Source organism: Oryzias latipes, chromosome 8, assembly GCF_053564925.1.
Source record: "Oryzias latipes strain Hd-rR chromosome 8, Olatipes_Hd-rR_3.1".
Classification (NCBI taxonomy): Eukaryota; Metazoa; Chordata; class Actinopteri; order Beloniformes; family Adrianichthyidae; genus Oryzias; species Oryzias latipes.
In genome coordinates this window covers 4,509,179-4,522,051 of record NC_136244.1, presented here as the reverse complement: position 1 = coordinate 4,522,051, position 12,873 = coordinate 4,509,179, and the positions used below count along the sequence as shown (strand labels likewise).

The 12,873-nt window shown below is 45.2% G+C and overlaps 2 protein-coding genes across 3 annotated transcripts in view; both read left to right on the top strand.

Moving 5' to 3' along the window:
- LOC101164562 (myosin-9) overlaps positions 1-7,679 on the top strand; it is a 33,823-nt gene extending 26,144 nt beyond the window's left edge. For both annotated transcript variants that reach the window (XM_011478580.4, XM_004071835.5), the window contains 14 exons: positions 43-249; positions 370-474; positions 1,548-1,700; positions 1,782-2,030; positions 2,107-2,319; positions 2,397-2,609; positions 2,688-2,849; positions 2,934-3,062; positions 3,139-3,227; positions 3,301-3,424; positions 3,508-3,716; positions 4,288-4,396; positions 6,100-6,272; positions 6,358-7,679. In XM_011478580.4, the coding sequence (XP_011476882.1) occupies positions 43-249; positions 370-474; positions 1,548-1,700; positions 1,782-2,030; positions 2,107-2,319; positions 2,397-2,609; positions 2,688-2,849; positions 2,934-3,062; positions 3,139-3,227; positions 3,301-3,424; positions 3,508-3,716; positions 4,288-4,396; positions 6,100-6,272; positions 6,358-6,472 (2,250 nt within the window). In that variant the 3' untranslated portion in view covers positions 6,473-7,679. The remainder of the gene's footprint in view (positions 1-42; positions 250-369; positions 475-1,547; positions 1,701-1,781; positions 2,031-2,106; positions 2,320-2,396; positions 2,610-2,687; positions 2,850-2,933; positions 3,063-3,138; positions 3,228-3,300; positions 3,425-3,507; positions 3,717-4,287; positions 4,397-6,099; positions 6,273-6,357) is intronic.
- Positions 7,680-8,865: 1,186 nt separating this feature from the next.
- On the top strand, positions 8,866-12,039 carry LOC101164809 (mitochondrial glycine transporter A). Its single transcript, XM_004071836.5, has 8 exons — positions 8,866-9,103; positions 9,604-9,759; positions 9,943-10,067; positions 10,408-10,492; positions 10,581-10,760; positions 10,843-11,011; positions 11,096-11,256; positions 11,346-12,039. Exons 2-8 carry the CDS (start codon positions 9,745-9,747, stop codon positions 11,466-11,468), a joined length of 858 nt encoding a protein of 285 aa, XP_004071884.1. The 5' UTR covers positions 8,866-9,103; positions 9,604-9,744; the 3' UTR covers positions 11,469-12,039.
- Positions 12,040-12,873: the final 834 nt, after the last annotated feature.

Here is a 12,873-nt window from a genome sequence, read left to right as displayed (position 1 = left end):
ATACAAGAAGAAACGCAAACAACTTCACGTCTGCCCCTGCAGAACAAAGTGTCGATGGAGAAGGCCAAACAGGCCCTGGAGTCCGAGAAGAACGAGCTGAGCATCGAGGTGCAGACGCTGATGCAGGGCAAAGGAGAGTCCGAGCATCGCAGGAAGAAGGCCGAAGCTCAGGTCCAGGAGCTGCAGCTCAAATTCACGGAGAGCGAGCGCCAGAGGACGGAGATGACTGACAAGCTGACCAAAGTGCAGGTAAAACCTCGCAACAGGAAACTCTTTTTTTTTTTTAAAGATGCACGTTTCTACAGATCTGACAAGTCTGTCTCCTTTCAAACACTGTGGTGACGAGCTGCGTCTGTTGTTGACCCACAGGCGGAGCTGGAGAATGTCAACAGCCTTCTGAGTGAGGCGGAGGGCAAGTCCATAAAGGTTTCCAAGGACTACTTCTCTGTGGAGTCACAGCTGCAGGATGTTCAGGTATATTTCCATAGAGCCGAGGTCCAGCTGTGACCAAAAAGCCTTTCAGAGTAAACTATATCCACATATATGATGATATATCACCTTTGGCACCTTAAAGAACACATATTTATGAAATACAAGTCATTTTCCTTCCTGGAAGAAAGACGACTCGATCTCCAATCGATTAAAAATAATTAAATTAATCACACTTCTGGGTTTTTATTACTCACAATGTTTTTACTAAGTAACTTTTATGAAAATATGCAGCTTTTGAACAAAAATAGGCTGCAGAGAAAATGTTTCCTTCATTTTTACTGTCTGATATTTTAAAATGTGTTAAATTGTTGACCCAGATAGCATAGAAGTGTAATATTTTTGGTAAAGATTTATATGTCTGCATTAATACTCCAAGAAAACAAATGCTGATGTACAGCCATAAAAAAACCAAAAAACATTGTGTTTCTGCATTTTATACCGTGGTCCAGGTGAATGCTCGATTCTGATTGGCTGCCTGGTGTGGATGCACTGCCGGTCACATAGCTTAAATGTTTTGGATCACTTTAAAACAACCTTTAGCTTCATCATCTGAAAAAAAACGAGCGCTAGGAGGTGAATTTTCTCTCTGAACGGATGCTTTATTGAACACATCGTGACGACCAGCATATAGATGTCGCTTTCCTTTGCCGCTGCAGTCGAGATCGGAGGTCGGAACACTACGTATCAAATAGTCCGCTTTTTGTGAAAAAGCGATCTAAACTGGAAAAAAAAAGAATAAAGTACTAAAAATTGGCTGAATATTTATTTTCTTTTTAAGTGGTACAATTGGGGAAAAAGCCTGACAAAGTTTGCATCTTGAGAAATTGACACACACCGTGGAAGCCTGATAGTCCGACGCGAAGCGGAAGACTGTTACGTTTTCCGCCATTGACAGTCCTAATTAGTATAAACTTAGAAGCTCATAAAAGTTACTTTTGAATGAAACACGCCCTTCAGACTCCAGCGATGGGAAAAGAACTAAACATTTATTGACTAAAACTCCTTCAGGATCGTTTAAAATCGTGCTCAGAGCATGTCCTCCGTCTTTCGTACAGGAACTCCTTCAGGAAGAGACTCGCCAGAAACTGTCTCTGAACACACGTCTGCGGCAGCTGGAGGAGGAACAGAACAACCTGAAGGAGCAGCTGGAGGAGGAGGAGGGAGCCAAGAGGAACGTGGAGAAGCAGCTTCAGGCGGTGCAGGCTCAGGTAAAGCGCCGTTCTCCTCTGAACTGATCAGCGATGCCGCTTCTGTGACGCTTACCCCCCTGTGCGTTGACCTCCCAACAGCTCACCGAGATGAAGAAGAAGATAGACCAGGACTCCGGATGTTTGGAGTCAGCTGAGGAAGGAAAGAAGAAGCTTCAGAGGGATCTGGAGGCGACGGTCCAGCGCTTCGATGAGAAATGCGCAGCCTATGACAAGCTGGACAAAACAAAGACGCGCCTCCAGCAGGAGCTGGACGACCTGCTGGTGGACCAGGACCACCTCCGACAGATCGTCTCCAACCTGGAGAAGAAGCAGAAGAAATTTGACCAGGTCAGCCTGAGCCCTCGCAGGTTAGGTTAACGGGGAGCCGCTGAACGCGTGAACATCTGTTGCTCTGGTTCTGCAGATGCTGGCAGAAGAGAAGACCATCTCTGCTCGCTACGCAGAGGAGCGTGACCGCGCTGAGGCCGAGGCCCGTGAGAAGGAGACGCGGGCGCTGGCCTTGACCCGCGAGCTGGAGTCTCTGATGGACGCCAAGGAGGAGCTGGACCGCACCAACAAGGCACTGCGCGCCGAAATGGAAGACCTGATGTCATCGAAGGACGACGTCGGGAAGAACGTAAGTCTGGAGGAGCTTCTCTCTGAGCTCAGCTGGTTTTTACACTGCTCTAAATTCTTCTTCTAAACGGTCGTCAGGTCCACGAATTGGAGAAGGCTAAACGTACCATGGAGCAGCAGCTGGAGGAGATGAAGACTCAGCTGGAGGAGCTGGAGGACGAGCTGCAGGCCACAGAGGACGCCAAGCTGCGCCTGGAGGTCAATATGCAGGCCATGAAGGCTCAGCACGAGAGGGACCTGGCAGGGCGAGACGAGATGGGCGAGGAGAAGAAGAGGGCTCTGATCAAACAGGTGAGGAACCGCGGCCGTCACGCTGGAGTGGACGATTCTTTAGGATCTGGTGGAAAAGCTGGTTATGTGCGTCCTCAGGTGCGTGAGATGGAGATGGAGCTGGAGGATGAGAGGAAGCAGCGCTCTGCCGCGCTTGCCGCTCGGAAGAAACTGGAGCTGGACCTGAAGGAGCTGGAGTCGGGCATCGACATGGCCAACAAGAGCCGGGACGATGCTCTGAAACAGCTCAAGAAGATTCAAGTGAGAACGACACAAAGGATTTATTTGAAGTAGCCCAGTTTGTGTTTCAAAGATAAGAATCCTTTCTAAACCTCTTGCTTTTAGGGTCAGATGAAGGACCTTGTGAGGGAGCTGGATGAAACCCGCATGTCCAGGGAGGAGATCCTGGCCCTGAGCAAGGAGACGGAGAAGAAGCTGAAAGCCATGGAGGCTGAAATGATCCAGATCCAAGAGGTCTGCAGGCGGGCTTTGCTTTGTGTCCTTTCCCTCGGCATAATTCCCTAAAAGTATTTTCTCTGCATCCGAGCAGGAGTTGGCCTCTGCAGAGCGGCTAAAGAGACAGGCCCAGCAGGAGAGAGACGAGCTGCAGGATGAGATCAACAACCAGGGCGGAAAGAGGTGAGAGCCCGCTGAAGAATCGGTCTGCATCGCTGTCTGTGTCTGCAAAGCTCACGCTCCGTTTGCCTTCAAGCGCCCTGGCTGCAGAGGAGAGGAGGCGCCTGGAGGCACGCATCGCTCAGCTGGAGGAGGAGCTGGAGGAGGAGCAGTGCAACACCGAGCTGATGAATGACCGCATGAAGAAGGCCATGCTGCAGGTGGGTTGGACCAGGCCTTCACGTCTGGTCTTTGGGTGAGGGTTAGACAAACAGACTCACTCTGAAACGTTGGTCTCCTTCAGACGGATCAGGTCAACCTGGAGCTGACCGCCGAGCGCAGCAACTCTCAGAGGGTGGAGGGGGCCCGAGCCCAGCTGGAGCGCCAGAACAAGGAGCTGAAACTGAAGCTGCAGGACCTGGAGGGAACCGTCAAGTCCAAGTACAAGGCCAACATGGCTGCCCTGGAGGCGAAGGTCGCTCAGCTGGAGGAACAGCTGGAGATGGAGTCCAAGTAAAGACTGAACCCTTCCTAGCTTTTTTTTTACCTATTTTTTTTATTACCAAATGTATACTTTCACATGAATCCTAATGCACAATCAGGCAACCACTTCCAATGAAAGGTCTCCGTAAACACAGATGTGTGTTTTGGGCTTCCACAGTTTTTTTAAAGACAGTTTTCAGGCTCTACGAAAAAACACAACTGAACGCGCGTTGAAATTTAACCCAGGTTGAGCTTTGACCAATCGGGGACTTGGATTTATTTGCACCGCTTCGACATTTCACACCAAGCCTCCCCCCGCGCTAGTAAACAGCAGAAGAAGAAGCCCCTCCCCGCTTGACCAGTGTGAACAACGTATGCTAAATGCACGTCACATGCCTGATGGGAACGTAGCTTAAATAACTTCACTTTCTAAACTAGTACACACATTTATATGACAATATTCCATCATCATTCACACCATATTCATACACTAACATGATTTCCTCCCAAAATAGTTTGATCACGTTTTTACTAAATCTGTCCTTTCAAACCTTCTGCGTCTCACAAAGCGAGAGTCCTATTAACCCGTGTCTTTATTCAGGGAGAGGCAGGCGGCCACCAAGCTGGTGAGACGCACCGAGAAGAAGCTGAAGGAGGTCATCCTGCAGGTGGATGACGAGAGGCGCAGCGCAGAGCAGCACAAAGACCAGGTGAGTCGAGACCTTTCGAGTCCTCCTTTGATCTGTCCTTCCTAGTGCTCTCTTAGCTATGTTTAGGATGTTTTAGCTCAAATCGAAAAACCTGAGGACATAGTTTCCGCAGAGCGGCAGTATTTCATTGGAAATATGCCTACGCGGTACCGCTGCTGCGGAGCAACCCCACCCACTCTCCCCGTCTCTAGCTGAGCTAACGTTAGCAATGCAACAAAACCAAAAATATCAGAACCATCCAGCCGGACAGTTTAGATCCAGATTCCAGCTCAGACGACGAAAACAAAGACATTCATGGATCTGTTGGTCCGCTAGTGGATGCATCAGAATGGAGCGGAGCAGGGAGCTTGTAGCCCATCCGGTGTGATTTTTCTACAATCTTTTTCAAACTGCAGACGAATAGTCTGCTCCTGATTAACGATTTGAATAAAGAAATACTCAGAAATGCAATTTTAAGCTTGATTTTCTCAAGGTAAGTCCTCTATCGTCAGAAAAAGAACATGTTAAAAACACAGAGTGGGTCTTTGTAACTCCTCAAACATTTACACGCTCAACTGTTCAAGGAAGTAAATGAAATAAAGCCGCTTCACGCTGACATGCAACACTTTTCCTGCAGTGAGGTGTTTACACAATCAACGTCATTCCGATGAACACTGAAGCTGAGAAAAGTTGCTTTCCACAAGCTTCAGTGTCTATTACGCCGCATTTACACTGCATGGTTCAAGTGACCCGATTCAGATTTTTATTTTTCTTCCTCTCATGTGGCACAGATCGGAAATGACCGGTGAACGTGTATGCAGGACAAAAGCGCATGGATTCCGTTTTTCTCAGATCGGATTCAGGCCTCATTCATATGTGGAAATAAATCGGATACGAATCGGATACGTGCCTTTGCGTGTGCCATTTAAGCAGACAAATCGGATATTCCCCAGTAAATGCGAGTCGTACGTCAGTGACATCGACTCAGGAGACCACCAACTGAGATCAGATGACTTATTAAGGTGCTTTTGTGCGCTGATTTTGCTGTCAGAGTGTTACATTTCAGCCTCAGGCTTCAGACCGTAGTCGGAAACCGCTGTTATTCCCGGTCCGGTCCCGGTCGGGAGGCAAACGGTAACTAATGAAGCGGAACACCGTTGCTCTGGAACAGGCTAGAAGCCGTTTATTTCTTTGCTTTGATCAAACTGTTAGTACAGCACAACGTCTGCAAACACTTCCTCGTTCAAAACTCAGAGAGAGCACATAAACTGGCAGAGCAGCCCTCCTTTTTCCTGTCCCGCACATCCCCTCAGGAGCGCCAAAGGCAACGTCACCTTACGTCGCTGCGTTGCTTCCATGACAACCGCAATCACAAAAGTCCGATAGAGGTCCACGGAAGGCGCAAATGCTGCTACGTTACGTAGTCCTCAGAACGTCTACGTTTGATAGTTTCAGCATTGTATAGTGTAAATGCAAAAATCGGATGCGGGTCACTTTTAAAAGATGATGTAAGCGGGTCGTCAAAAAAATCGGATATAGTCAGAAAATCGGATTTGGGCATCAAGACCTGCAGTGTAAATGCAGCCTTAGAAACCGTCATCATGAGTCTTCAGGGCATCAATTTCTGTTGTCAACTGTTTTTAAAATCTTTCAGATAGTTTTGGTAACCCATACTTTAGCCGTAAATCGCGTTCTGATCGTCAGCATTTCATGCATCGTTTCAGAGTGACAAGCTGAACATGAGAATGAAGCAGCTGAAGCGTCAGCTGGAGGAGGCCGAGGACGAAGCTCAGAGAGCCAAGGCCACCCAACGGAAGCTGCAGCGCGAGCTGGACGACGCCACGGAGTCCGCCGAGTCAATGAACCGAGAGGTCACCTCCCTGAAGAACAAGCTCAGGTGAGCAGAAGCCGCAGGGAAGCTCTTCTGACCTGCAGAAACCAGCAGGACCTGAACTCTTGATGGGTGTTTCTGTTCCTTTAAGACGCGGGGACCTGCCTTTCCCGATGCGCCGCGCCGTCTCCCGCAACAACCCCGCCGTCGAAAGCGACGAGGAGGGGGAGCCAAAGGCGGAGACGCCCGAGCCCAAGCCTGAATGAGCAGCCGGCGGCCTCGGAAGCTGAACCGACGGACCCAAACCCACCACACGAATCCATCTATGCACCCACACATTTACAGCCACACAGACGACGGGGAAGTCCGACAATCATCTTAACGTTTGGGTCATTTTTTTTTGTTTCCTTTGCTTCTTTTTTCATTCTCTGGGAAAAGTAGACTAGAAAATGATATTTTTATAAGGAAAATTTTCACTAATAATAGTCCTGATTTAGGATCTATTTTTCTAATTGATGAAGACAAAAGACGTGTTTAAATGAAGAGGATTACTGGAAGGGGACCAAAGTACTATCTCAATCTATAGAGGTGTATCTTACGCAGATGTTTTTATAAAAAAGTATGGAAGTTTGCGCTTCAGGTTAGCTTTGTTCTTTGACTTCTGCATCCTGACATCAGCCTGTTTAGCTGCAGTCAATGCTACAATTTATGGCTTTTTTTAAATCAGATTTCACTTTAAAAAAAGGCAGTTTAGCTGAAACATTATTGGATTTTGTGCTTAAAAATGGTTTATTTTTGCACTGAGAGGGAAAAAAAACACAGATGGCCGTAAACCACTGAATTTTCCTTCAAATATCGAAAGAGACGTTTTGAAGGACCGCGCTCGTATCGTCAGTGCCAACACACTAAAAGCCTTAAATGCAGCTACTGGGCAGGTTTCTTTTGTATTTTTCTGGTTGTGTATTGATTTCTATGTGTATCACTGTCAGTGTTTGTGTCCGGGGTAAATGGTGGGGTAGTTTTTGGGTTGTTGTCCTCACGGCACACACTGTATTCTCAGGGCACAGCTTGTTGACGGGAGACCCAGAGGCTGGTTGGGGAGTAAGGGACGCTCTTCCTCACTGTAACCCGTCCACCTTTGGCCGACCAATAGGACCCCGTCGGCTCGTGGCGTCTGTGTTGGCGGCCGGGTTTTGAACAGTTTGTAGAAGCGGTTCAGGATGAGATGACCCTCTCGCAGGCTGTGCCCAGGGCTCAGCTTTTGGCTCACACTGCTGGAAAGTGGGAGGATGTTGTTGTTACTCAGCAATGCCCGCTCACATCAAGATTCACATCTTTCGCACTTATTAAACAATGGAAATCTATAAAAAAACAAATAAAAAAAAACGATCTGTTATTTTGTAATGTTTGTCTGCATTTCTGAAATCATGTTGTAAGGTGTGGTAATAAATATGCTTTTAAAACTGAAAACAACGACATTGTTTTTATTTATTTGTATCTTTTTATCTAAGACGTTTTAAGGCATTAAAACTTTTTTTTTCCTGCAACACTGTGGTATCACCAGCAGGGGGCAGTGTGTCCCACTTAAAATAACTAAACCAGCTTGAGCTGGATTGAATCGGATCACTTCTATTTGAAATGAAATGGGGAATTTTCTTTATTTTACCCCGAAACAAAATTGTGCGCATACATAAGTATTGCATCAGTATTCAAATGTGTGTATGGAAACGGGGATATGGGCAGATGGATAAAAAGATGCAAATTTGTCTGTTTAAAGAGTCTAAAAAAATACTTTCTAGTTTTGTTTCCAAACTATAAGTCAAGTTAAGAACTAATTTCACAAACTAACTAAACTACTGGGGTACTTTCGCAAAGTTCGATTTAAAATGGTTCTTTCTCACAAATTAAATTACATATTTTCCTGGACTATTATTCAATAATGCCTTCACTTGGTATTGTATCATTTCATCGATTTGGTTTCACTTTGAAAAGAATTTAAATATAAATGTAAACAATTAACATTAAATTCAAAGAAGTTGATCAAAAATTATTAAAATTGGCCAAAGGTTTACCTGAAAGTTTTTTTCTTCTTCCATTTTAAATTCCAGTTATTTAAACTCGAGTAGGAATAAAAAATAGTGGAAAAAAAACTTAACAAGCATTTAGTTTGATAATTAAGATAACAAAGAATTATATAAGTTTTCTTGTAATTTCATGAAGTTAAATCCAGCCTTGAAAATTGTGCTTCTGTTTACCATCCTTCTGGTGATTTAACTTTTGTTTTATTTAAGTATTTGTGAAAGAAATTATATTATAATAAATGTACTCAAGCAAGATTACAAAAAGTATTTTAGTTACTTTTTAAATGTCCCTTTAATAAATACAACTCATTACTACACATTCATGCTAGAATAAAAACCTAAATAGCCAAAATCATGAATTTAAAGAACTTCTTTTAGCAAAGTTCCAAAAAGGTGAGATATTTACCTGCAAACACAGATCATATTCATTTGAATTCGCTTTAAATTATGACCGTTTTAAAATAATAGTTCCCACTGATGCTCAGTAATAAAAAAATATATATATTATCCGAATAACAATTGAGTTGTGTTCTATTCGATTCGATTACGTCACGTTCAGACGTCAGTGTTTCTGGTGTGGGCGGGGCTTAGCACACTCATTGACTACTACGTCCATCAAACCGGAACCGGCCGGTTTGTTATCGATGTGGGACAGCTGCCAGGCTTTAACCGGCAGTGGACGCTGCTGGTCCGGTGTTGACGCCGCCCTGGGCTTCATATTTGATGATAGGAAAGGTTTAAATTCGCCTACAGTGTCCGCGGTATCATTTTACGAAGCCTCGGAGGAAGACAAAACGGTACTGCGCCGGAAAAAGGGTTCGTCAGAGCGGAACTACTTTTTTAACCGCAGCACAACCTTTCCCTATGTATTTACTTTTTCATTATTATTATTATTTTTTTAAATTACTTTTATTATTATTAATATTGGTGTCGATAAAAATACAGAAAAACTTCAAGCAAAATCAGTGATATATATATATATATATATATATATATATATATATATATATATAAAATATACACACACACACACACTGACTTACCCTATCTTTACCAACGTTTATTATATATTTGAATGTTCTATTGCAATTTTTTTTTACATGTAAAATGTTTAACATTTTTTTAAAATGTATTTATGTGAAGTCATTGAGTTTATTCATGTAAAGACCAGCAGCAGCACCATCCTCGTGCAGTGACCACCATCCATTAGTCGGTTAATCAGTAGCTGTGTGTTGCGTGGTCCCAAACAGAGAACACAGCGTTGATCATGTGACTTTTTTTTACGTTTAATGAGCTGCGTGTGTTTTTTAATCCAGTAGGCAGAGCTGTGCACCACACACATCATCTGCAGCCGGACCGGACAGCTCCAAGCAGCCCCGTGACTCCTCATCCTTCTCTGCTGGGGATTCTGCTAAAAGAAGTGGAAATCTATACAAAGAGAAGAATCTTTACCTACTATGGAGCTGTCTGTGGTGAGCTTCACAAAATAGTCTTTGCTCTTTTACATTTGGATGAATTTACCGCTTTTTTTTATTATTATGGCGGCAACTTTACAAGCTGATCCTTAGAGTTAAAGATGAAAGTGGAGATAATTTTGCTTTTTTGAGAAAAGTTGCACTGACTTCTTTTAACATTTTGCCCCCTTAAACCTGCAGGCACACCCAGCAGTTAAAGCCTTCATGTGTGGCTCCTTCAGTGGGACCTGCTCCACCCTGCTGTTCCAGCCTCTGGACCTGGTCAAAACCCGCCTGCAGACGCTGCAGAGCACCGTGCAGCCGGGGTGAGTGTGCGCAGCCGCGCTTTTAACCCCCGAAGAACCCAAAAGCAGTTTTCTTCAGGGCTTTTAATCCCTTGACGGCTGAATTTATTTCCAGCTAAAAAAAAAAATCGCTTTTGCTTTTAAGTAAATTAAGGTTATTTTGGAGCAGAAGTGCATATTTGGATCAATAGGCATCTATGGAGTTTCAGTTCATTTTTACTTTTGTTTTTTATTCCTTTTGGGTATTAGTACCTAACAACAGCAACAACAAAAGCATTTGAAGCAAAGAAATAAAACGAAAAGGCCAAATTTGACCCTGTGGACTTAAACTGATTACAAAAACCTTCCTGTTCCCCGTCAGGTCGGGCAGAGTGGGCATGATGACGGTGCTCCTCAGCGTGGTGCGGACGGAGCGCCTCCTCGGGCTGTGGAAGGGCGTTTCACCGGTACAGAGGCTTTGAAAAAGGTTTTGCACATGTGGTGATTGTAGAACAAAAAGCTGACGGGGCGTTACGCTGTCCTCTGGTTCTCCAGTCCTTTGCTCGGACCATCCCAGGAGTGGGGATCTACTTCAGCACCTACTACTCTCTGAAGCAGCACTTTTACCAGGACGACAGGCCGGGGCCCCTGCCGGCTGTGCTGCTGGGGGGAGGAGCCCGGACCGTGGCGGGGGTCCTAATGCTGCCAGTTACTGTCATAAAAACACGTTTTGAGGTAAGCAAATCCCGACGGTTGAAGCTAAATGTCATTATTGGAAGTTGGTGTGGAGCTGTGCTGAGCGTGTCGTCTGCTGCAGTGTGGCAGGTACAGCTATGTGAGCGTGAGCGGCGCTCTGCGCAGCGTCTGTCAGACTGAAGGTCCCGCCGCTCTGTACTCTGGCCTCATGCCCACTCTCCTCAGAGACGTCCCTTTCTCCGCCATCTACGTCATGTTTTACAGCCAGACCAAAGCCGCTTTGCCCTCAGGTAGGAAAGAACCGTCTCCTCTGTGGAACATTTGCTCATATGTTTGATTTGACTGTTCACTTGTGTGTCGCGTGTTCCTCGTAGAGGTCGGCGCGTCTCCCTCCGCACCCCTTGCGAACTTCAGCTGCGGCATCCTGGCCGGAGTTCTGGCCTCTCTGATCACGCAGCCTGCAGACGTCGTCAAAACGCACGTCCAGGTCAATCCCCAGCTGAGGACGGCGGAAGCCATCCGATACATCTACACGGTAGCACCTTCAGCCTCCCTTTCTCCTCACTCCTGCACGTAAGAGGCGTCATGACCGTAACTGATGTTTGCCCCCGTCTTCTCCATCAGGAACACGGAGCTCAGGGCTTCTTCAGAGGAGCCCTTCCTCGCTCTCTGAGGAGGACCATGATGGCGGCCATGGCCTGGACGGTGTACGAGCAGATGATGGCGCACATTGGGCTCAAGTCCTGAAGGAGGACGATGATGAGAAGAGAGCCAGAGAGGAACGACAGTGACTTTTTCTTTCACTGTACCGTTGAGACCGATGAGTGGGAGCAGAGAGCTGGTCTCGCTTCACGTCACGGGAAAAAGTGGAAGGTTTGATGAATGAGACGCATTCCTGTGGGTGACGGCAGACACCGCCAGTGTGGACTGTGGAGCAGAAAGCTTCCAGATTGTGCAGGCACAGAGTTTCTGCTGCGCGGTGAGTTTAGATGGGAAACCTGCTGCAGAGGCTGAAGGTTATTTCCAGCATGTCGGAAACTCAAAAGTACCTCTGGGGGGAAAACTGTTGTGACTCCACTTCATGATGGCTTTGCACCTTAAGCTCCTCAGCAGGAGAAGCTGAGCTGAATGTTTCCTTGAATTAAGCGGACAAAAAAAGTGATTTTGAAAAATGTGCACGACTGTTTTATTGTTTACCGTCACTGGGCCAATACTCTTTTTTTTAAATCAATGTTTAGGAGGATAAAACACTGTTGTGATCTAAACATTTGTTTGTATGTACACAAACTCTTTCAAAAATAAATGATTCTGCACCTCATTTTTTTGACCTCTGAGCTTCTGTTATGAGATTTCATGACACCAAACCCGATTAGGGTTTAAAAAAAAAAAAAGAAACTTGATTGGATATCTACCCCGCTCTGAGCCATGCCCGGACTCAAACATGTATTTATCAAAACCGTAAACCAATAAATGATGTAAAAGATGCGATAGCTGTGCTGTGTGGGAACATTGGGGCCAAAGACTTATCACGCTGCAGACAGAGATAAGCGCCGGGGGTGTGGTGACCTGACATCAAATAGGAAAAAAGGACAGAAGGAAATGGATATGTCTGCTGAAACTCAAAGTGAATTATTATTTAGAGATAACACAAGGTTCGATTGAGATCAACACACAGAATAAGCTGCACACGCTTCATTTTGGATCAATAAAGCATTTCTATATATTAAATGCCAATTATCCAAATAAATAAAAAATGTAATATAAAGTTTGGACTCCTATATGCGTTTTTAGATCATCAGTTTTTACTCTGAATAGCCCCCAAGGGTCCTACGTCCTGCTATGACACATGCGTGTTTCGTTTGTATTTGTTTGATGTCCCATTTTTTAATGTCCTTGACATTTATCCAAACCTAAACATCAGGTACCCTGATCAGTAACACCTCCATTACTATGCTGTGGTAAAGGCCCATTCTGTTGTAACCACCTATGTAGGCCTTTATTGTGCAAAGCAAACTTTTACCCGTTTAACAAGCTTTATTAATTTATTTCTCAACGTGTGTTGTTGCGTACACACTATGATCCCGTTTACTGGAACATTTTATCTCCGGCAAACACAGTGTTACAACACAGGTCAGTCTTTCACCGAGAAGTC